Source organism: Crocodylus siamensis, chromosome 10 (assembly GCF_052110815.1).
Source record: "Crocodylus siamensis isolate JL-2025a chromosome 10, ASM5211081v1, whole genome shotgun sequence".
NCBI classification, from domain to species: Eukaryota; Metazoa; Chordata; order Crocodylia; family Crocodylidae; genus Crocodylus; species Crocodylus siamensis.
Genome location: NC_143404.1, coordinates 4,878,364 through 4,901,517, shown reverse-complemented (window position 1 = coordinate 4,901,517; position 23,154 = coordinate 4,878,364). Strand labels below are relative to the sequence as shown.

The window sequence follows — 23,154 nt, the reverse complement described above, 5'->3', positions numbered from 1 at the left end:
ATAGCAACGAATCTGAGAGTCTTTCAGAATAAAGCTGGTCTGTAAATACAGCTCCTGTATCATCTTTTAAATAAAATGGTGCTGGCCCTTTGGAGCTAAGAATTCATCACCGTGCATAGTGGGGAGCAAAAAGCAAAGAGTTTGGGTCAAATATATTCTTTTCCGCTGGACTCCAGAATCTCTCTTTTTTCACTTCCACCCCCAAAATGGTGTTCTTTATTACTGGACTGGAAATTAAGCAGACAGTGATGGTTGACTTCAAGGGGTTGACTTCAGTGTGCAAGTGGTTTAGAATGATTTTTAGGAGCCAAATGTCTTCCCAAATGTCTTAACCCTGTAGTCAAAATATACTGTGGTGGCTTTCCCTCCTCCTTTGCCATTGCTTCACCTCCCCTGCTTAGGCTACTTGAATCGGTTTGCCACTGCTTAAGGAATAGCAGCGAAAGGTTGAGTTACCCAGATAATTCTGAGAGCACCTGGTGTAACACCTTGTATGACTGCCTTGGTTTCACCCTTTTCCTGATGTGAGCATCGGAGGAGGAAAAGCTTTTATGAAAAAAAATAGAAATGGAGCATTGCTTTGTTCATCACGTTAGTTTATTATAAGGCTAACAAATGGAAAAGCATTAGATTTTATTGAACAAGAAGGAAATCATTCTGTATTAACAACATGTATACAGTTTAATTGGAAATCGCCCTGAAATTATTGGTAGGAGTTCAACAAAGGCTGAGTTAGTTCATGGATTAGTTCCTAGTAGCTATCATTTAAGCCAATCTCAGTGCATCTATAACTAGTACTAATACTCTGCTATACAGTCAGTTAAGGCTAATGTTCCTAGTTGCCTCTTTCCATGACTCTTTGTAAAGACCACAGACCTGGCTGCTGTGTATCATTAGCAGGGATCTTGGTTTTCCGTGATTAAAAAACAAACAAACAAATTCTCTGATTAAAACCCCCAAAATCCATGGTTAAAATTAAATGCCCCCCAGAGCCTCTGCCCCCAGCCCTGCCAGGGCTATGGGGCCAGGGACCCGGGTCTGCAGCTCCCTGCCCCCAACAGAAGACAGCGGCTGCTGCAGCAGGAGCACTATCCGGCTTCCCCACTGCTGCCTGCTTGCTGCAGGTCAGGTAGGGCTGGCTCCTGGCTGCAGTGTGGACTCCCGGGGGGCAGAGGGGAGATCTATGGGGGGTGGGGGCAGGGTGTGTGAATGATGTGGGATTGTGCTCCCCACCCTGCTGCCCTCTGGAGTGCAGTGTGTACAACCTAGCATGGCAGTACACAGTGGGACGTGCACGAAAGCTGCTTGCCCCTGCAGGCTCCGCGCTGCCCTGGCCACGCTTCCTCTGCAGGTTGGGACTAGGGGGCAGGTGCGAGGAACGTAACCCTGTGCTGCCTCTGTGCGCACAAAGGAAGCGTGGCCAGGGCAGCTTTCCTGCACGGCCCCGGTGTGCCCTGCTGTGCCAGTCGCACACGCTGTGATCTGGAGGGCAGCAGGGTGGGGAGTGCAGCGTTTGTAGCTGACCGGGCACTGTAGGGGGGGAAGACTGCCCAGCCAGCTGCAAACCCACCCCTGGCCAGAGAGTACCCAAGCTGGCCTGGGGCTGAGGGAGCGGGGAGGCTGTGAACCCCCTGCCTCCCAGCTGGAGTGCCCAACCAGCTGCAAACCTCCCCACTCCCTCAGCCCCCAAGTAGCTTGGGCACTCTGTCTAGGAGTGGGGGAAGTTAACAGCTCCCCAGGTACTCCAGCTGTGGGGTGGGGTTTGCAGCCTCCCCACTTCCTCAGCCCCCAAGCCAGCTTGGGCACTCCCCAGCTGGGCACGCTGGCTGGGTGTGGCGGGGGGTTTGCATCCGGCTCCCCAGCCGGCAGTGGGGAGGCTGCAAACCCCTCCTGGCCGGAGTGTGCAGCTGGCTGCAAACCTCCTTGTTCCCTCAGCCCCCAGCCAGCTTCCCCAAGCCCCACTTACCACCAAGAAGAATGAGCCTGAAGCAGCCTCTGGTAAGTGCCAGCGTCAGGCCCCACCCTTCCCCCTCTCCCTTCCACTCAGAGCAGGGTTACGGGGTTTCCTTGCCCCTTTTCCAAGCAGCTCTTGCAGGCTGGAACTCGGCCAGCCTGCAGAGCTCTTTGCAAAAGGGGGAAATCCATGGGTTTCTCTGCTGAAAGAGAAAATGTGTGTTTTCTCTGATTTAAAAATGGGAAATCCGTGGTTTTCTCTGTTTTTTCATGGGAAACGGAAAACCCGGATCCCTGATCATTAGTAACCCTGAGTAAAAAGAATGAAAGATCAAAAATATATTCTGAGGGCATTAAGCCTTAGCTTATGAAATCTTAACTACCTTACCAAAAATACCAATACCTACATTTAAAAAAAACCCCTGTGGGTCTGCTATAGGCAGTGAGTTGCTACATTTCTTGTTCAGTGATTCAAACGCAGTGCTGACTGCAGAATACTGATCAGTTCCAGATCAAAATAAAGCTGTTGTTCCTTCCTGGGTTGGGATTTGTATTCCATGCCCATTTTTAAAGAGTTAACGATTCAAGGAGGCTCTTAGCTCAAGAAAGTGCTCTGTTCCTTGTTTTCTCACCCTGCTTTAGCCTAACAATGGCTGAAGAATACCTCTCTGCTCTCAACTGGGTTTGAGGGAAGAGGGGTGTCTTCCAGTTAGCCAGTTAATGCTGAAAAAGCTTCTCTCTCATGGTTACTGTAATAACTGTGTAGGAGAGGGCAGGTCTAGTGAAGAAAAAAGGTAGGCTGTTTCCATCTCTAAAAGTTAGGGCTGTCCCAGAAAGAAGGTTGTGCTGAGACGGACATGAAATTAAACTGAAATCCTCAACCCACTTGCATGCACAGATTCTTTATACATGCATAGCCGTACAGAGCATACATATCCTCATGTGCAAGCTTACAGATCTGAGTCTCTGGAGAGACTGCTTGCTTTGTTTTTTAGCTCATAGGAACTGGATAGCATGGATTTGCAGTGGCTGGTCAGGAAGACTTTAACCAGTGTGCCTTTATGTTACCGGCATTAGTGAGGAGCACAGCTCAGTCAGTGAGGATGACAAACATGATCCCTACATGGATCAGGGCTGAGTCTTAGCTTTTTGCTCCTACCGTGATGGCTCTTCAAGGGGGAAATGCTGTAAATCTCACATACTTCAGAAAGCACCGCAATAAGGAGACTTAGCATGAGGAGCCTGCCTTCAAGCCAAGTCCTCTGCAAAGGTGAGTGGAGAATAGGGACCTATCCCCAGTGACCGTACAGCCTTAACAGAACTGGTAATTGTTGCTGTTCAGAAGGGGCTGACTGCTCTCTCCTTGGTCACAGGACTCCTCGCAGCAGCTGGAGGGTTCGCACCCACTGTCTTCCTCTGCGGGGAGGTTTATGTAGTCCTGAAAGCAAAGAGAGGCCAAGAGCTTTAGTGCACCCCTCCCTAGTTCTCTATCAGTTGTCATCGTGGAAATGCTACTGCTCATTTCATATTTGCTTAGATTTATTTTGGAATTTTCCAGCCTTGTCTTGACTGGGGAGGGGCACTTCAGCTGGAGCGGGGAGCATGGAGGAGCTGCCCTGAGGGTTGAGGCTTTAAAGGTCCAGTCCTCGTGTAAGCCATTGAGACTATTTACCAGAGACGCTGCATCCCGCAGTCTGACTGGAAGTCCTGCTCTGCACAGGAGAGCATGGCAGCCCTGGCACTGGGAAGCTCGTGTCTCCCCACCTATGCACGGGCTTAACTTGCTGTGCAAATCTTTAGCATTTGATTTGCAAGGAGCTCCTGACCAGGTAAAAGAAGGGAGCTGCTGCCAACTGGCAGTGGCTTGTAAATGCGGGGGTACATCTGAGCCTCTCCCTTCCTTTGTCCACACATCACTATGTGAAGCTTCTCACCTTCTCCTTGCTGACTTCCAGTTGCTTCTGAATGAGACAACAGATCTGGTCAAAGGTTGGCCGCTGTGTGGCTTGCAGGTTCCAGCATGCTTGCATGATGCTGTACCTGCAGGGTTGAGAAGCGGTGACGAGTCTGTTAATGGTCTCTGGGCGTTTTCATAATCTGTTTGCTCTGGGCCCTTCCAAGATGCCATGATGGGATTAGCTCAATTTGTCTTTTTCTGTGTGACCTGGAGGACTAGCAAACCTTTTAATATTTCTGTGCCTCTAGTAAGAGGAAAGCTGATGTCTTTGCATGTGTTTGAAGAGGCTTTGTTAGTACTGGTATGAAAGCACTTGTCTCTTGTCAGGTGGAAGATATTAAAGGAGAGCAAAAAGCTGCCTCTTTCTAATAGTCTGAAGACCTGACATAAGGAGCACTTGGGCCATGCATGCAGACTTTCCCATATAGCCAACAAGAAAGGAGTAAACTATAGGAATATTTGTGGCTAACCATGGCTGTTACTATATTAAAAAAAAATAAAAAATCTCCTTTTATGTATGCCAGAGGGGCAGTGGTGCTGTGCCAGTGGCTTCTGAGAGGAAACTTAGTCCTGTTTTGGAAGGATCTTGTATCCAGCAGGAGTAACGGTCAGGGGCAATATGGCTCTTACTGCCTGGAGCCTCATCTGTGCCCCCCCCCCTTTTTTTTTTTGGTTTTTGCTCCCCATCACATACACACTTACATTTCCAAAGGAGCGAAATCTGGCCTGGCCATCTGGTATCCCAGCTTCACCATGTTGTAGAATTTGCTATTCACTGCCATGCCTGGGTATGGGCTTTTACCTGCCAACACATGAACCAACATGTTGAGCAAAGGCAGTGGTGAGAGATCGAGGTCCCTTCCAGCCCTAAACTTCTGTGAATCCACATCAGCCGGTCTTGCTGCCTGACTTAAGCAGTGCTGGAGGAGTTTGGCTTGCCTGTTTCTCTTGCTGAGGAAGTTTTACGGCAACAAGAATTTCTCATGAGCCAGTGATTTTTTACAGCTAGGACTGATAGTGAGTTGTTTTATGTCTCTGATAAAGGCTGCTGGGCCTTTCCCCAGTCCTTGCATTTATGTAAGCTTCAAGCAATGGAAATGTATCATCAAGAACTTTAAACGATCCTTTCTTACCTAGCGAGAAGATCTCCCAGAGGAGGATGCCATAAGACCACACATCGCTCTGCACTGTGTAAATGCAGTCAAAGATGCTCTCTGGGGCCATCCACTTCACGGGCAGACGAGCCTGGGGGGGTGAAAGTCTCCAGTCAGGGAGACAGGCTGGCTGCAAACACCACTGGTTTTGTCTTGTTCTCTCCTTAATGCCCTTCCCAGTGAACAGTCTGCTGCAGCCCTCCTCACTGCTGTCCCCATGCCAGGTACTTACGTTGCCTTTCACGACGTAGTTTGAATCGTTCATGATGTCCCTGGCCAGCCCAAAGTCACAGATCTTGGCTACTCGCCCGTCGGACACCAGCACGTTCCTTGCTGCCACGTCGCGGTGGATGCACTAAAAATGGATGGCAAGACCGTCACCATGAGGTACCCTCCCACTACAGCCCTTCTCTAACAAGGGGACAGTTTTCCTGTCTGAGAGGAGCATTGAGAAGATGAGCTCTTGTTCACTGAGACCCCTTGGTAGTACGAACTGTCTCGCACTACAAATGCTCTCTTTGTTTATACTTGCCACTTCCTTCCATTTTTTTTTCAGCTTTAGGGAGCTACATTTCTAAGACACTGCCTACTTTAACCAGGAATCCCTTTTGGTGCTCTTGGGTTCTCTTGTTGAGGGCGTTTCAGGAGTCTGGGGTGTTTCGAGACAGCCTCGGCATAGAACAGCCCATCAGTTTGCTTGTTCTTAACCCACTTCTACAAGCAGATCCAGGCAGCAGTGTCAACTATCACTTTCCGTTCCTTTTTCCCCAAAGAGAGCTGTAAGTGCAGGAAGGCACAGAGCAAGAACTCATGCTCTAATGTACTAGCCGTTAGATGATGTGACAGCGGCACAACACGAACATGCAGTTAGATACAGACGGCTGCACTAGGGGTTGCTGCCACGGAGCAGGAGATGCGTGCTCAGAGGCGAATGCGGGCACTGGGATGGAATGAATCTGACCTGGCTACTGCCTGGCACCGCATCGGCACCAGAGTTTTATCCTGCTCCCGAAGCAGCAGCTTGCTATGATTGACCAAACCATTAGGAATCTCATGCAGGCTGACTGTCATCTGATGCTGTGTCACCGCTAGCTGGTGTCCCCCTGATGCTCTGTACTGTGAGCTAGATTGGTATTAACTAGATCACTTGCTAGGAAGCCTCTGGGGTGGCCTCCCCTTGGCACTCACGTTCTTTGCGGCGAGGAAGGCCATGCCCTGGGCCACCTGATTGGAGAATTGCAGCAGGTCGTACAGGTCCAGGGGCTGCGCATCTTCCTTCTCCTCTTCCTGTGGGGTCTTGCCTGGAACAAACAGGAGTGCTTAAAGGCTGGCAGAGGATGGGTCCAGCAGGGTGAGGGTGAGTGAATGCAGAGCCTGCTGGATCCCAGCCTGTGATGCATCGAACAGTATGGGCATCACATGGCTAAGGTCAGTGGAAAGCAGAGGCCAGGCTTTGCAACTTACCCCTCGTGGATGTGGAGTCTGAGGAGGATGACGATGACACGGGTCTCATTTCCACATATGTCTCCAAACTCTGGCTTGCAAACCCGCTGTCACTAAATCAGAGAGCGGAGGGTACAAGTCATTAGGACCAAACAGGGCTGTCTCCTGATGGGCTTTCGCCATTCTCTAAGCCCAGGCTGCTGAGCAGAGAAGGCGCTTCCAAGTAGCTACCAGAGTTGGCTTGTATTAAAGGCTGGACTGCAGAGCTAGCGTGAGCAGGGTTAGACTGAGAACTGCACCCTAGCTACCCCTGGCTAATTGCACCCCGGTTTGGGAGCATTCAGGAGGGAGATGCATTGTAACTACCCCTCTCAGAACTGTTTTTCTCCCCTTTTGTCAACTTCTCTTGATAGTTCTTTGGCTGGCAGGATCTCAAACTGTGACAAGTCCTTTGCTGTAGGTTGTGGGCAATGGAGCAGGTTTGCACTGAGAAGTATAGAAGGCTCAAAGATCACACCAGTAAAATGTAGTCCATTTTCAGAGGCTTCTGTAATGGACCACTCACAATTTTGCTCTTTATCCCACAGTGTCCCTCCAGGGCATTTCTGATTGATAGGAAATGTGGCTTCATGGACAAAGGGATTTAAAGAAATTCCTACATTTCTGCTTACAAGTAACCTGAACTCCCACACTACACTGATATAACCTTTCTCCACTTCTTGCTAGCAAGTATTCTTTTTCTTTCTTTCTGATCTCTGGTCCTGATTTTTACCTTCGGACATACTTCTTCTCCAGGTAGATATTCTTGTAATTGGCAGTGTTGTCTGGAGAGGAATCCGAGCTCAAGTCTTGGATGATTAGGCACTCTGCTTTCTTCCGCAGAAAATTTAGCAGATCTCCATAGCGGCAGTACTCCGTGATGACCAAGATTGGGCCTAAAAAAAAAAAAAAAAAAAAGGAAGTGGGTGACCATCAATAAGTGATTTCACTGCATCCTGTCTCTTCTGGAGAAGACTTGCAGCCCTGGTGTGAGAGAACAAGGATTTCTGGGCATAGACTTGGTGTGAGCAACAACTTTGTATGTACTTTTCATTGGAAGACTAGAGATTTTGCTGCAACTTTATGGTTATATATGAGTCTCTGATAACAGCCCACTCTCATCCATTCCAGTTCTGTCCATGGAATAGGATGGCAGCTCTGCTAGGCCAAAATCCCTTAATTGGCTCTAGGAAGGAGAGAAGCCGTGGAACGGCTGCAGGAAAGCATCTGAGATGCCAAACCTACTCCTTGTAACCAATAAAGTTCTCCTTTGTACCTAGTGTGGGAGACTTATTGGGAGAGGACCTAGATTATGCCTTGGGGTCCCCTTGGTTTGACTAAGAGAGACCACTATTTGTGCTTCAGACTGAGGGGAGCACCCCGAGTTCTTACAGTGGGTCAAGTACCCTCAACGACTACTAGGCCTGTGTTTCCCAGGGGCAAAGGGCCAAGATCAGTCCAGACCCTGGGTGGTGGCGACATTGCCCCCAGGTGTGTGGGTGTGCTCCAGGGAGGGGGTCAGCCAGATGTGAGGAGCCCCCAGGGAGGCACTTGGAGCCTGGAAGGGGGTTGGGTGCAGTGAGGTGGATGGCTCAATGCAGGAGCACCCTTACTGGCCTGCCACATGTGGGATCTAACAGCCTGCTGTACTGAAGGCATAATTTGGGGAAGGGAATAGTCACTGAAAACCCTTGAGCAAACAATCTCTAATTTGGCATCAGGTCAACCGGACAGTGTAGCTAGGTAGGCTGGCCGATGAGTATGACCACATGACTGTTGCCGACTTGAAAGAGGCGATGTGTTAGAAAGCAAGAAGGGACCATTGTTGCTTCCAGTTTGACATGTTTTTAAGAGGTTTTTAACATGCCGGTGCTCTCTTTGGTCATTGACCTCAGACTTCCTTTGAGGGAGAGGTACATCGCTGCCTTACCTCCGCAGGTGCATGCTCCCAGCAGGTTCACAATGTTCTCATGGTGGCCCAGATGACTCATGATCTTGAGCTCAGACATGAGTGCCTGCTGCTCATCTGTGTCGGCTGTGGCTGGAATGAAAGAGGAAAGGGTGGTATGGGGGAGAGAAAGGGGTTAGAAAAAGGGAGCTTGAGGAAGGGAGTGGGAAGGAGGCCAGAGGTAAGATGAGAGGAAGGGTAAGTCGATGCAAATATGGGAAAGGAGGAGGATTGATGAATGCATCCCCTTTATCCATAACTGGTCACCACTACCTAGGGCAGCTATGGCTGCGTGATGACCAGCAGCAGTTCTACCCATGGTGCCAGCCTGCAAAGCAGGTGTTATCTAGCCTATAATCTGCTAGAGGTGCAATAACTGTGTCCTCAATCCCAGCCCCCTGGGGCCACGATGTTTCTTAGCCAGCCTCCCTCTGCAACCTGTTCTTGACTTACCCTTCAGCATCTTCACGGCCACTTTGAGGACAGAGTCTTCCTTCCCCAGCCCGAAAGCAGTGGCTTCGACCACTTTTCCAAAAGCCCCTGCTCCAAGGGTCTTTCCTGGAAAGGAACATCTGCTTTAGAAGAACCCAAGTTTTGCGACGGCAACTTTCCGAAGCACTGGTTCGGGTGGACTCTCCAGCGGATGTGCCAGTGGCAGAACCATGGCAAAACATAAACTGCACGAGCAGTGGGAAATTCAGATGCGCTCTGCCCTTGTCTATGGGGGATTTCAGTGTGAGAAAAGAAGTTTTTGGTTTGTTTTTTTTAAGGAAGTGACAGTCCAGCTCTACAGGTCAGAAAGCAGCCTGGACAGCAGTGGTATTCTGGATCTCGCACAATGTTAAGAGAATGGGCAGTATCCTATCATCCCAGCTCTGCATGGGAGAGGGCACGGAGAAGGGTTGTCTCATGTTGTTTGTAGATCTACATGCAGGAGGGAGAGGGGGCCTGCATGTGGGTGGTATGTTATTGCTCTAACCATTGTTTCTTTTAGATGCAAGGAGGGTGGGGTGCCAGCGGGAGCATCTCGGCTCTGCACGTGAGCCAGTTTGGACCTGCATGTTGTCGCCAGCTCAAGGCGAAGAAGCCACGAGGGTTTCTCACCAAACTGTAGGTTGTTTCTGGGGAACTCCCACTTCTGATTGTATGGCAGCTGGGTGGGGTCGATAAAGATGTAGTTATTCCCTTCGCAGGCTTCAATGATCTTCCACCGCACCTGGTATTTGGGTTTCTGTGGGGAAGAAAAATCTGATTACTCTGCTGCTTTCTTCTGCACAAGGTTCCCAATCCAAGGCTGCCCTTGCACAGGGGCTCTGTTGCAGCCACGTCCCCTTCCCCGTATGACAGAGTGGTCTCGCTACGTCATTCCATAGCTTTGGAGAAGGGACCTAGTTTTAGACCATCCAATGCTATTTGCTTCTGCGTACGGGCTGCAAAGGGGTGGGAGAGGCTGAGAAGCAGGGTCGAGGCATTCTGACTAGTCACAAAGTCCAGTCCTTCCTCCCTTGCTTGGACATGAAAAGCTCCAGCCACCGCTACCTACACATGGATGCTTCTGCTCAGCCCAGGGCCATGCAAACATCTAGGCCAGCCCTCCTGTTTTCTCTCTGAAGAGCAGGCAATGGAGTCCGTAGTCTCAGAAACTCTTTCTCTTCGTCCCCTGAAGCTGTTGGGGCTATAGAGCTCGGACAGCTGTTACGCCCTACACCTCTGTAGGGGATTTCATCATATATAATAGCCACTTAACACTTGCTATCTACCCTCCCTGCCCCTGGCAGCTGTCTGTGCATCCTGCGCCCTTTTGCTGAGCACAGCTTAGCAAGTACATTGCCTTGGATTTGGTTCCTGCTAGAGCACAGAAGGAGAACTTAGCATTTCTCCTCTCTTCCCCAGATGTGCACCTGGCAGAGCCAGGGGGCCTAAAGCCTATGGGCGGCGGAAGCTGTCAGCTTCTTAGGCGTGCTGTAAAGGTCACGTCAGAAGGATTTGAAAAATCAGACGGAGGTGAGGAAAACAAGGAAAGAGGAAGTGAAACCATGAAACCATTGGTCATCAGGATGCTGCGTGCTGCGGGGGAAGGAGAGCGCGAGCCAGCTCCTCTGCCTGGGTCTTGTCTACCCTTTCAGGAAGGAAGAGGCAGATCCAAGTGGGCAATGATTCACTTCATCCCCGAAGCTCTGGCTGTGGAAATGCTTCCTACAGCTGGCGCTCTGGAGGAGCTACAGACTTGCATGAATCACCCGTGTGGATGGGCTGCAGGCGTGAAAGGCTGGGCATGTCTCATGATGCTGATGCAAGCCAGCTCCGGAGCTGGGAGCAAAGCCTTAAAGAAAACGTGCTTGTTCCAAACGTGCTTTGGGCCCAGAAAGGTGGAGCATCTCAGAGCCCAGAAACCTGAACACCAGGGTAGGTTCTACCTGCCGCAAAGTCGTACCGGGGGAGGGTCACTTAATACCGGCCGTGTAGCCAGGGGAGTGCGGCTGTCTTGTTTTCCCCCTGCGAATTGTCTAGTGGTGGGGCTGAGAGGCTAAGAAACCATAGGTGCTGGGCTCACTCATGTCCCTGTCGGCCTGTCTCCCTCAGTAGCTGAAGCCTGTTCCTTACAAAGCAGAGCTGAGGAGCTGGTGCTTCTCGACCCGCAGCTGAGATCTCTCAGGGTGGGAGACGGCTTTTCTGCCTGAGCTGCTGAGCCGTGCTTGGGGAGAGACGCCCCTCTTTGTCTGCTCACATAGACAAGAAGCAGCAGCACTCCTTGCTTGCAGCAGGGTGGACTAGGGAGTGGGGGTCCCTTTTCCCCTGTGCAAGGAGCAGCAAGGGCTGGTTTAACCTTAGGGTGCTTTCACAGAGCAAAAGGGAGGTCTTGCTACTTCCCCGTGTGATGCTGGGGCACAGTCTGACTGGAGGCTGCTGACTGTTCATGTCCTCTGCAGCCCGTTTTGCCTCACTGGTCATTTTTTTGTTTCGTTGTGAGAGAAGGGAGGCCAGGCTTGCAGGACGCTGGCTGAAAAGATCTGCACGTTTCTGCTGATCCTTGCAAAAAAGAGCTGACTCTGAAATATGTGGGCGAGCACCTTGGCCGAGCACTTGGAGGAAAAGCCTGCATAGTACTGGGACCATGCGGTACCAGGGAGAAATGGGGTTAGTTATGGCTGTGGGGTCCAGTATTTGCTGACGGAGAAGGTTGTGATGGGCAGAAGGCATGGGCACGAGGGCTCGTGGGCTCCAGATCGGCCCGTGCGGGAGGGGCAGCTCAGCCGTCCACCATATAAGCGTGGAAGCTGCTTTCTGCTGGACTCGTGCCTGCCCTTGCCCTCAGCTGGCGTGACCCCCAGCAATAGCCAAGTGCAGGGCTTCAGGTTCACAAAGTTAGTGGCATGAAATAAGCTAGCCCCTTCCTTGGCCAAGGGGCACTTCCAGATCTCCCTTGCCAAGCCAGCAGGGCTGCTCAGACCCAAGAGCTGCAGTCGTGGGACCAGCCTGGCTCCCTGCTGAAAGCCAAAGGTGTTCAGCGAGGTACAGGCTTGCTGCACCCCCACGGGGCCCGTGTTGGCCGCACTGCACGACAGTCGCAAACCCCTGCGCGCAGGCCTCTGCCTGCTGCACACCCCTCGCCCTCGGGGACTCAGTCTGACCTGCTTGTATTTGTACAGGAGGAGGAGGAGGAGCAGGAGCAGCAGGATGGATACTCCCACGCAGCTGTACAAGGTGGGGCTGAAGAGCTTGTTGGGGGCCATCCACACTTCCCCTGGAGGAACATGAGGGAAAGGGGGAAACTCAGACATGCCAATGCTTGTTTCACTAAGTCGTCACCCCCATAGTGCCCTGCCTGGCCCCCCGCCCCCAGTCACACAGCTGCAGCCCCAGAGCTGACTGTGCTGCCCTGGGACTCAGGGGAAGGAGGCAGGTAGAAAATCAGGCCTGCCGAAGACTCACCCTGGTTGTCAAGTGGAGGGACCTATGTTCAGTTTTGCATTCACTGGTTTAGTGAGAATGTGCCTGAGGATTGAGGAATCGGATCTCATGGTAGAAGTGATTTTTTTTTTTTAATTAGACCAACTAGATTATTACAAAAATATTTCTTTAATTGCAAGCTTCCAGTTCTGATTTTTGCCCAAAAAAATTGCAATTAAAGAGGCTTGCAATTAAATAATATTTTTTTGTTGCAAAAATCTAGTTGGTTTAATAAGAGAGAGCACCTCTACCACAGCTTCTGATTCCTTTTACCTCTAGACTAGTATGGCTACAACCTGAAGACCTGAGGCTTGAGGCCTTTTGAGTAAAAGGGCTCCAGGATGTGCCTGGAGATGCTAATAATGGAGGAAGCCTTTTTATTGGGGGAAGGCTCTTTATTGACCCCACCTTCCCAGTTCAATCAGCTGTTAGACAAAAGCACCAAAAAGCCCTGCTAAAGCCCAGGATCTATACAGACGCTGGGCAAGCCAGGTCTAATTCACATGCTTCCCCTTCTGGCCATGTGTTGGGCTTGGTGTGAATGCGTGCCAAGCTGGAGTTCAAGTGCTATTTTTCCCCCCTGCCACACCTGTAAGCAGATGGCTTCACTGGTGAGTGGCAGGGGCAGCGATGAATAATGTCACTGCCCACATGGTCCTCCGAGGTGGCTGGGTGATGTGGACCCTGCCCTCGCTAAGGCACAGCTCCTGCAGAATTGTCCTCAGTTCCTGGCATGGGCAGGGATGGAGCAGGTGGAGAAATGAGGCATAGCCTCACAATGGGCACTGGCAGGATTGGAGTGGGAAAGGGGCTGCAGGTTTGACGTGCAGGGCACCAGCAAGGCTTGGAGAGGTGGTGGGGCTCTGGGTTGGGAGTGAGGGGCACTGGCAGGGCTGGAGGGCTAAGACTTGGGAGTGAGGGCACCAGCATATCGGGGCTGCTCAATGCCACAAAGCAGCAGAGGGGACAGCCACAGCTGGACCAGTGTCCTGGTGAGCAAAGGGGGCAAGGGGAGCTCTGTTTTCCACGATAAAAAAACTAAAATCAAACGCCAGAATTTATAGGTATTTAGAATTTATTTTATTACAGTGATAAAAGCACTGATAGGCTTTCAAATTGCTTTCAAATTGTAAATATATCAATAAATCATGGCATTCAATTGATACCTATATATATATATATATATATATATAGGTATCAATTGAATGCCATGTTTTTTATATATATATATATATATATATATATATATATATATATATATATATTAGTGGCGTTTCATTTTAATTGTGGAAAAGTGTGGATTTGGGGGTTTTTAATCAAAGAATTTACAAACTTTTATCAGTGAATTTGTGATTTTTAAGCAGAGAAAACCAGAATCCCTCATCTCACTTGTAATGTAAGGGTGGAAGGTTTCAGAGGCATTCCCCTCTTCATTGATGGCCACACAGCAAAAGGTAAGGTTGGCGTTCATCTTGGGGACTGGGAGGATGCTCTCAACTTGCACAGTTTTGAAAAGCGTCTTATCCAGGACCTGTGGTCTGGTGTCATTCAGAATCAAGGTGCAGTTTGGGTTGTATCTGCAGGAAAAGAGGAGACAAGAGCATGTCTCTGAAGCAGCCAGACTAGGTCATGGAGATCACTGCTCCGTTGTTCCTGCGGGCAGGGTGAGTGCTAATGGCGAAAGCAGACCCCCAGGGACTGGAGTCCCACTACAGCAGGGGGTCAGACTCGATAATCTGCTAAGGCCCCTTCTGACCCAAACATCTATGAAACTTGTTGCCCTTCCATCTCCCAGGGATGCTCACTTCCTTCCTCAACAAAGATTCTTCCATTTCCTTTAATAGACGGAAATGACCCTAAACCTAAAACGTAGCTGTTCAGATGAAGCTGTGCTCGGCAAGGCCCTATTGATGTAAAGCCCCTTTCCCCATTGTGCAAACCAAACAAAACTCATGCCCCGGTTGCTGACATCGTCCCTCCCCAGCAGCTCAGCTAGCGGGATACCTCTGCTCCCTCCTGAGCAGGGGCCGTTTTGGAACGGTGCTGTGTTCACCAGGTCTCATCCAGCACAGCTGTGTACAATGTACATGCACTAGACTTTGCCGTCCAGAGCTGGTCTAAATCACCTTCTGGTGCTGGAGAGGCACCTTGCTCACTGGCGCCTACTGGAAATGACGGAGGAGCTGCCGTAGTCGGCAGCAGGAGACTCCGCATTGCCGTCGTGCTGGGCATAGCTCCAGGGTGCCAGCGGGCACCTTCATAGAGCCTGTTGTGCCCTTGGCAATGACAAGCTCTGGCACAAGTGCTTTGCGGTGTGGGACCCCTCTCCCCAGCCTTGCTCACCTCTCGGCATGCTTGTAGCACTGATACCACTCGACGTGAGGAGCAGGGTAGCCATCGGCCAGGCAGCGAAGGATCTTGGAGTTGTTGGTTGGCACGATGTTCATCCGAGGCGGGGCTGGATGGGGACACAAAGGGATGTCTGGTTTTGTCCTCACCTGAACAAAGCTCTAGTCCTACTGGTTTTGAGGGAAGGGGCTCCACCCTGCCCCTCGGGGTCTTTGGGATCCAGCTTCCCCCCCCGGTACATCTTGGCTACCTCCCTGGAGCAGGAGTTCCAGCTCCACGGGCCTCTTTGCTCTTGGGGGCAATTGCTGACACCCCCAGGAATATGGCCCTGTGGGCAGTCTCCATTGCTCAGGTGGTAACGGCTTCCAGGTGTTACTGGCCTGGACCCAGGCTGCTTTGGGCAAACTGGATCATTATAACAACAGCTGCCTGCCTGCAGCTCTTCTGCAGGCTTGTCCCTTGCTGGCTGGAGGAGCTGGGTCTCCTCTCGTCGTCCAGCTCTCCCCAGTTCCTGTGCATCACTGCGCAGACCCCGTGCAACGGGCACTCACACTTCAGGAACAGGCTGAAGGTCACGGATGCGGTGTCCTCGCTGTTTGCAGCATAGAAGGTGTAGAAGCCACTTTCCACCCTCTGTAGGCGGCTCAGGACGAGCGTGTTGTTGTACCTGCCCCAGGAGAGAGCAGACATCACGGTGGAATTACAGGTATGGAAACAACCAGCGTGTGGGGTGCTCTACAGTGCAATGCACTTGCTAAGTGCCTCAGTTGCTGCCTGTGAATCCCCAGCAGCCACCGGGATCCCGGTACCAGTCCATCTCCAACCCTGTGAGCAGAGATCGATGGCCTCCAGTGCCAACCAAGGAGAATTAGGCACTGAGCTTTTGCCAAGCTCCTCCTCGGAGGGGACACAGCGAGGTGGTGTGGGGCAGGAGGGCAGTGCTGCTTTTTGTTCTGTTTGGAAAGAGCTACGGGATCTTTGCATTGCAGCCGGCCTCATCTGGAGAGAGACCAAGGAGATCTACTCCAGTCCCTCCTCCCACTCCTGTCAGAGAACGTGCCGTGATGGAAGAGCGCAGACTCCGGGAGCTGACGCACAGTGACCTCTTCAGAGGGACAGCTCGGAAGCTGGGAGAGTTTAAGACCAGAGTCCTCAACTGGGAAAGGCCCAGGACTGGCCTGACAGAGACCGAGAAGTATTATTTCCCCACGGTGGCTCCCCCCTCTCTCAAAGCCTGTTCTGTTCGCTCCATGTCCCTAACCCCAAGCCCAGCCTGTAGAGCCTGGATCTGAGCAGCAGTCTGACCGACTACCCTTTTGGTAGCTTTGCACTTCTGTTCCTCCTCGGGGTTACTTCTGGTGTCTGAGAAATGAAAGAGGAATTGCCAGCTTCTTCCAGCTAGTAGGACGCATCTCTGGGCATCCTGTTGTGGCTCAGCTTGACTTGAGGCTTTGTGGGGCCCTGGGTGAAGTGATAAGTGTGCAGTCCCAGCTACCCTTTTTCTCCCCCACCAATTGACCAGCTCCTAGTGCCTGGGCCATGTCTGTCCGGCCTCAGATCCTCCTCCAGCTGCTGCAATCACCCTCCAGCTGGGGTGTGAGGCTCTGGGGTGCAAAATTCAAGCAGCCAGGGGCTGGTGAGGGCAGTCATGATGGAGGAGTGAGGGGGTTTCTAGGGCTAGTGGGCTGTGTGCGTCTGTGGTGCTAATAAAGCAGCATCTGTTATACAATCTTGAAGCTCCCAGGCTCCTGCTACATCAAACACAAGTGTGATGAAGATGTGGCACCATCTGACCTGCTGGTACCCAACGAGCCCCCCTGTGCCTTTTGCCCCAAAAGAGCATGCATTTTAGCTCTGGTAGCAGCCACCCATGAGAGTGACGGGGGCTCACGCTGTGACGCCTCTCAAAAATTAGGCTGCCAGGTTGGCTCAGGGGTGGGGACACTTTCCTTGACTACCTGTGCCTTTTCCTTCCTCGCTGCTCGGGTTTTTTGTTGCTGGTGGACATGGGGGAGGCCGTGTTTCCCCTCCCTTCGCTCTACCCACCGGTGGCCCATAGAAGTAGTCTGCTGTAGGCATGCCAGTCTGGAAGGGGAAGGGTTCCTCTGGCAGTGTTGGAAATATGCCCAGGAGAGAGGGGACGCCATACCGGTTGTTGCCAGTAGCCATCTGGTTTTCAAGCTGGGAGCTCTCAGTGTCCTCCGAAGGGTTGTGATGCCTCCAGCCCCAGTCATGAAGGGGAGGGTAAGCCTCAATCTGGACCTGCAGTTGCAAGCTCCCTCCCAGCGCTACCTTCTGGGTGGCGTTCTGCACAGGAGACAGATGCACGTAGCCTCTCTCTGAAGGACCAAAAGAGCAAAGACGGTCAGTGGGGGTGGCCATCCCCATCCAGGAGGGTGGTGCATGGCTCCAGCGCCCTCAAGGGAGTCCACTGCACTTACTCCGGAGCAGATTTAAGGGGAAGAAAGAACATTTACTGATCTCTGTCGCTGGCACAATCCATTTTGGTCAAACCTGGCATCAGGCATACCAGGGTGCCCTTCCCTGATGGGTGGCCAATGGGTTTATATGGTTTTAAAGCCAGGGAAAAGACAGTGGCACCTGCCCATCGTCCCTTGAGACACGTAAGCTTGAGTTCACCTCATCCCTGCAGACTACTGGGACTGAAATCAGCCCCTCGTTGGGCAGAGCTGATCCCGGTGCCTCCGATGGCAAAACAACACTGGAATGTGATGCAGCAGATGCCAGCAAGGATCACGTCTGTGTGATCACGAAACAGGCACGTTGTTTTTGGCCCCTTTAGAAATTGCTCACCTACGACTTTGAGCACAGTTGACAAGCTCCTGGATCCACCTGAATTGTTAGCTATGCAAGTGTATTTTCCGCTATCTCCCATTGTCACTGCAGCGACGGTCAGGGTGATGTTAATGATGTAATCCTTCTTTACATAGTCAGTGCTTTTGGTGATTGTGGCCTGCAATCAAAGGAAAGGTCTGTTAGAGCAATCTGTTTGGAAAGGGAAAAGCCAAGACTTTTAATGACTGGGCCCGTCACCTTGTTTCCCCCACATCGCTCTGCTTTGCTCTGTGTAGCTTAAGTGTACGTGAGTGCAAACAGGTATTTTTAATTTGGATGTTCAGTACTGGTACTGTACAGTATGGACAGGCATGCACCTTCATTTCCATTAGTGCCAGCCCTGCTTCTAAGCCATATGTATGTTGCTTCATCTGAAAACAGTAATATTTAGTATATCAATGCCATCTCTTTATTTTAGCTGCTGTCCGCTCTCATTGGGATATGCCAGTCCAATGTGGGTTTTTATGGTGCCCTTCCAGACGTGCCTTTAGGCAGCACTTTGGCATGATAAGGTAGTGATGTGAAGAAATCCCTGAGGTAGCTGGGATGTGGGGGACCTGGCACTGCATTAAGTGCTTTATGTCAATGCCCTAGAGCAGAGGTACTCAACCCATGAGGCCCCCAGTGGGTGAGGTGGCTTGAGGCCCCCAGACCTCTGGGGCCTTATCCTGGGGTGCGGGGTCTGATTTGGCCTGTGGACCAGCCCTGTGCCCCTCATCTGGACTGTGGGGCCAAATGTTGAGCATCAATGCTCTAGCGGCTCTAAAGAAAAGTCTTCCCCCCTCTTCCCTTTTGCTAGGGAGCTTGCGTGGGTGTGTTGAGCACGTTTGTTGGTGTGCAGGCCCGGCATTGACATTTCTTGGGGGAAAGCCGTCTGGGAGAAGCCAGTTCAGTTTCCCTCAGAAGATGTCAAGGTTCATGCTCGGTGAATCCCCATAAACAACATCCAATTTATTCTTCAGTGCCGCTAGACGCCAAGAAAAAGACCTATGTTTGACTCTGGGCGCACCGTCGCTGCACCAAAGACGAGAAGGGAAAGAATGGGCAGCTGTGCTCAAATCTCCACGGCTGGTGGGCAATGCCTAGTCTCAGCCTGGGCTTCGGTCCTTTGCTGCAGTCACCCCCGTCCATCTGGTGCGTGCCTGAGTCGAGTGCCCCCAGTGCCACCTTCTCCCTCGCTTCTCCAGAGATGCACCCGGCCGCAGAGCCGGGAGCGCTACTGTGACTTACGTTCTCGGCCGGATGCTTCCACGTGATGTCGTACTTGTGGGAAGGAGCCTTTACTTGGCAGGTGATGCAGAAAGTCTCACCCTGGATTCGCACATGGTCTTTTGTCTCCATCGTGACTGAGACGGGCATCTCCACTGCTGAGCAAAGGCAGACGCATGTCCAGGTGAGTTGTGCAAGGGTGCTAAGGTCTTTGCTTCCTGGGGGAGTTTCCAAGGGCTTGCTGACTTCTTCCTACCATCAGCTCTCCTCACCAACCCTGATCATTCCTCTCCCTCTGGTGTCACCATCGCATCTACTGCTGCCATTTCTACACCCCCATCACTGCCCCTGCCTGGCAGCTCAGCAGGTTCAAAGGGAAGGGGAGGCCTGTCTTGGATGGGTCCCCATTTAAGAGGCATAGTGCAAAGACCTCGGGGCATGCGAGCTCCCAGAATGAAGAGCAGTGTCTCAAATGCATCTACAAGTACCCAAAACCATGCTTAAAAATTGTTCTCCAACTATTCAAGTTGGTCTAATAAAAGATATCAGATTCACCCAAAGAACCTTGTCCGCCCGTGTCCTTAGACCAACACGGCTGCAACCTACACCCCTGTCTACAAGTACCAGGGCACCAAGGAGGCAGGAGGGCAGGGTCCAAGGGTATGGTCAGTGCTAGTGGGATCCTGCTGACTGAACCTATTCTTCATGGCAATGTTGTATGTGGCCCTCCCAGTACTACGCAGGCTGCTAAGGAAAGTTTTCCATTAGGCTGTGGAAGAGTTTTCAAAGGGACACTTTAAGTCTACTCAGGACACAGCCCTAGGGGACAACCATGCCTTGGTTGGGAGGTAGGCTTAGGGCGAGGGGTAGGTGACCAACTTTAGTGGGAACTGGGCACGTAACTTGAAAATTCCTGTCTCGGGGACCCCGCCGGTCTTTCCCATCCTTAACCTCGCTGGTCCGTCCTTCCTCGGGAGAATTCCCCCCACCAGTGCTACCACTGGAAGAGCAGCCAGAAACCTAACCCTTCACCTTCAGAAACAAGCAGTCTGATCTTTGTTGACTTCTTTGCTTCTCCGTTGATCAGGACTTGGCATCTGTAGTAACCTTTCTGAGCCTGCTGGACTCTGTGTATCGTTGCTCCGTCCTGAGCACTGAAAGAAAACTCCGTCCCTGGTAAGATGGGGGAATGGTCGTCCATTACTAGAGTAACGTTGGATCCATAGGCTGGGTTGGTGATCAGACAGGGGAGCTGGGCGTCACTGCCTTCCTTCACTAGGACTCTGAAGGTGCTAACGTACCACACATTCATGGGATCTGTTGAGGGGATAAGATAGACCAGACGGTGAAGTTGAGCAGAGTCGGTGCAGAGGGGTGATAGGTCCAGCTCCCGTCTACCTGCCCTGGATGGCTGCCTAGTTTTCAGCTGGTGTCAGGTAGTCCTGACCCCACTGATAGCCCCACAGCTCATTAAGACAATTGCCACGGCAGATCCAGGCCATGACATTTAAATAGTTGAGATGGGGTTGTGTGAGTGGCAGTTAGCCCTTAACAAGTGGTTATATCAACAAAAGCCTCAGCTGGAAGGATCAATCTGACCGGCTAACGAGGAGTTGGAGATGCCCGGTTGCAAGGTCCCCCGAAAGGCAGAGGCAAAACTGTGCTATCGGACCGTTTTGTAGGCCCGGCGTGGGCCGGGTGAAGGAGCCCGTGGCTCTGAGTGCAACCTGGCTTTCCATATGTACCGCAGAGCTCGCACAGATGTAAAGCTTCAGGTGCAAGTTATGGGTTGGCTACACAGGGACAGATCTTCTGTTAGCAGTTAAGGTGGGAACTTAGAGGGAATAGAGTTATGCCTGGTATGGACCTGGCAGACTCACCTATTCTTGGCTGTTTGGGTTAGCTTACGTTGCTTGGGACTTGGTTCAACCTGAGGAAAAGCTATCTGAATAGTGAATACTCCTACCTAGTTCTTCTAGGGACTTTTCATCCCTATACCTTAAAGTGCTTAAAAAAAAAGGGGGGGGTGGGTGGGAGATGTTGCATCATTAGCTTCATTTTACAGGCGGGAACACAGAGGCCCAGGGATGTGAAGCAACTGGGATAAACGACCCAAGCATCCTGAGTTTTACTCTGGTGCCACCCACTGAATACGCTGCCTCCATGAGGGGTTTTATTGGCATAACTGAAAACAGTCCTATATCATCAACAGAGCAGGATCTGGTATAGCTACCTCTCACAAAGAGATGCACAGAGGCTCTCCCACGGTTGCTGCTGTTGGTGTAGGCACACTGGTAGGTGCCCGTGTCCTTGTAGGTAGCACTGGCGATAGTAAGTGTGCTGTTAGTGCCCACGGTGCGCACAACTTTGTCTTTCAGTTTGGTGACCCATTCTACTCTGGAGTCCCCATAGCAAAGGAAGTTCACCGGGTCTCCATTGTTCACTGTCACAGTGGGGACGTTGGGTTCAATGGTTGGAGATGCTGAACCTGCGAGCAAAGAAAGAGAGGGTGGGTGAGCAACCCAGGTGGGAATTTCCATGGCTGAGCACAGCTTTCTAGCAAGGGCTCAAGGAAACATCGCATGTCGGGCCAGTTTGCTCCTTGTACACATGCAGTAAAGACCCTTTCCCTTGCTGGCACTCACCAAGGGGCACGGCCTTCCAGCTTTTCTGATGGAAGGAGTTGGGTCCAGAGAAGAAACTGATGTCAGAGCCCTCAAACACTCAGTTGGTGAAGTCTAATCGTCCAGATTTAATTAATTAACATAGGGAGTATGAAGAAGGCACTGGGTAACATGGGGCCCCTGTAGGATACACTTGGCAATCTGGTAATTGCACCAGAGGAAAAGGCAGACTTTTTAAACAATTTCTTTGCCTCCATTTTTTTGTGTAGGGACCAGGACTCCCCCACCGAGATTCAGGATGGACTCAGGAGACACCCTGCCAGGCCCAGGGTCAGGTAGGACCGAGTTAGGGAACGTCTGGAGGGGCTGGATGTGTTCAGATCAGCAGGTCCAGATGCTCTCGACCCCAGGGTGCTGAGGGAATTGGCAGGGGTCATCGCGGGGCCCCTGGCACGGCTGTGTGAGCGCTTGTGATGCTCTGGCCAGGTGCTGGATGACTGGAAGAAGGCCAATGTTGTCCCCATTTTCAAAAAAAGGGAGGAGGGAGGACCTGGGCAACTACAGGCCCATTAGTCTTACTTCAGTCCTGGAGAAAATTACCCAAGAGCACATCTGGGAAGGACCAGTGTGGGGGTGGCGGGGGGTGATGCTCAGGGGCAACCAGCATGGGTTGATTAGGGGCAGGTCCTGTCAGACCAACCTGGTGGCCTTCTATGATCAAGTCACACAATCATTGGACGCAGGTGTCGTGGTGGACATAGTCTTTCTGGACTTCAGGAAGGCCTTCGACACTGTCTCCCACCCCGTTTTCATTAAAAAGCTAGGTGACTGTGGCACTGATGCCTACACAGTCAGATGGGTGGCAAATTGGCTGAGGGGCTGCACCCAGAGAGCAGTGGTGGATGGGTCTTATTCGACCTGGAGGGATGTGGGCACTGGGGTCCCCCAGGGCTCGGTCCTCAGATTTGCACTGTTCAACATCTTCATCAGCGACTTGGACGAGGGGGTAAAAAGCACCTGTTCAAATTCACTGACACCAAGATTTAGGGCAAGGTGGGCACACTAGAAGGGAGAGACAGGATACAGCTGGATCTGGACAGGTTACAGGGGTGGGCGGACGAGAACAGGATGGGTTCAACACTGACAAGTGCAAGGTGCTGCGCCTGGGGAGGAACAACCGGCACCATCCCTACAGGCTGGGAACTCCCTTCTCGTCAGGGCAGAGGCAGAAAAGGATCTTGGAGTCATCACTGATGCCGAGATGAACATGGGCCGGCAGTGCGGGGACGTGGTCAGGAAGCCAACCGCACCTTGTCGTGCATCCACAGATGCATCATGTGCAGGTCCAAGGTCCCCTCTATGCGGCACTGGTCAGGCCGCAGCGGGAGTACTGCGTCCAGCTCTGGGCGCCGCACTGCAGGAGGGATGTGGACAGCATGGAGAGGGTCCAGAGGAGGCCACCCGCATGGTCAGGGGGCAGCAGGGCAGGCCCTACGAGGAGAGGCGACGGGACCTGAACCTGTTCAGCCGCCACAAGAGAAGGCCGAGGGGGATCTAGTGGCCTGTTACAAACTAGTCAGGGGGGACCAGCAGGCATTGGGGGAGTCCCTGTTCCCCCGAATGCCTCCCAGAGTGACTAGGAATAACAGTCACAAGCTGGCAGAGGGTAGA

General features: G+C 51.8%; 1 protein-coding gene across 2 annotated transcripts in view; it reads right to left on the bottom strand.

Annotated features, from left to right (window-relative positions):
* Positions 1-579: 579 nt before the first annotated feature.
* The window catches only part of CSF1R (colony stimulating factor 1 receptor), a 28,136-nt gene continuing 5,561 nt past the window's right edge, over positions 580-23,154 (bottom strand). Inside the window, exons 2-21 of one of the 2 annotated variants that reach the window (XM_090020387.1) lie at positions 21,093-21,347; positions 19,892-20,176; positions 18,881-19,017; positions 17,609-17,768; positions 16,944-17,133; positions 15,346-15,461; positions 14,789-14,903; positions 13,835-14,022; positions 12,127-12,239; positions 9,599-9,725; positions 8,948-9,052; positions 8,477-8,587; positions 7,280-7,442; positions 6,529-6,620; positions 6,253-6,365; positions 5,297-5,419; positions 5,044-5,155; positions 4,613-4,712; positions 3,888-3,993; positions 580-3,391 (exon numbers count right to left, since the gene is read on the bottom strand). In XM_090020387.1, the coding sequence (XP_089876513.1) occupies positions 3,266-3,391; positions 3,888-3,993; positions 4,613-4,712; positions 5,044-5,155; positions 5,297-5,419; positions 6,253-6,365; positions 6,529-6,620; positions 7,280-7,442; positions 8,477-8,587; positions 8,948-9,052; positions 9,599-9,725; positions 12,127-12,239; positions 13,835-14,022; positions 14,789-14,903; positions 15,346-15,461; positions 16,944-17,133; positions 17,609-17,768; positions 18,881-19,017; positions 19,892-20,176; positions 21,093-21,347 (2,837 nt within the window). In that variant the 3' untranslated portion in view covers positions 580-3,265. The remainder of the gene's footprint in view (positions 3,392-3,887; positions 3,994-4,612; positions 4,713-5,043; positions 5,156-5,296; positions 5,420-6,252; positions 6,366-6,528; positions 6,621-7,279; positions 7,443-8,476; positions 8,588-8,947; positions 9,053-9,598; positions 9,726-12,126; positions 12,240-13,834; positions 14,023-14,788; positions 14,904-15,345; positions 15,462-16,943; positions 17,134-17,608; positions 17,769-18,880; positions 19,018-19,891; positions 20,177-21,092; positions 21,348-23,154) is intronic. The other variant, XM_090020389.1, reaches the window with a different exon arrangement.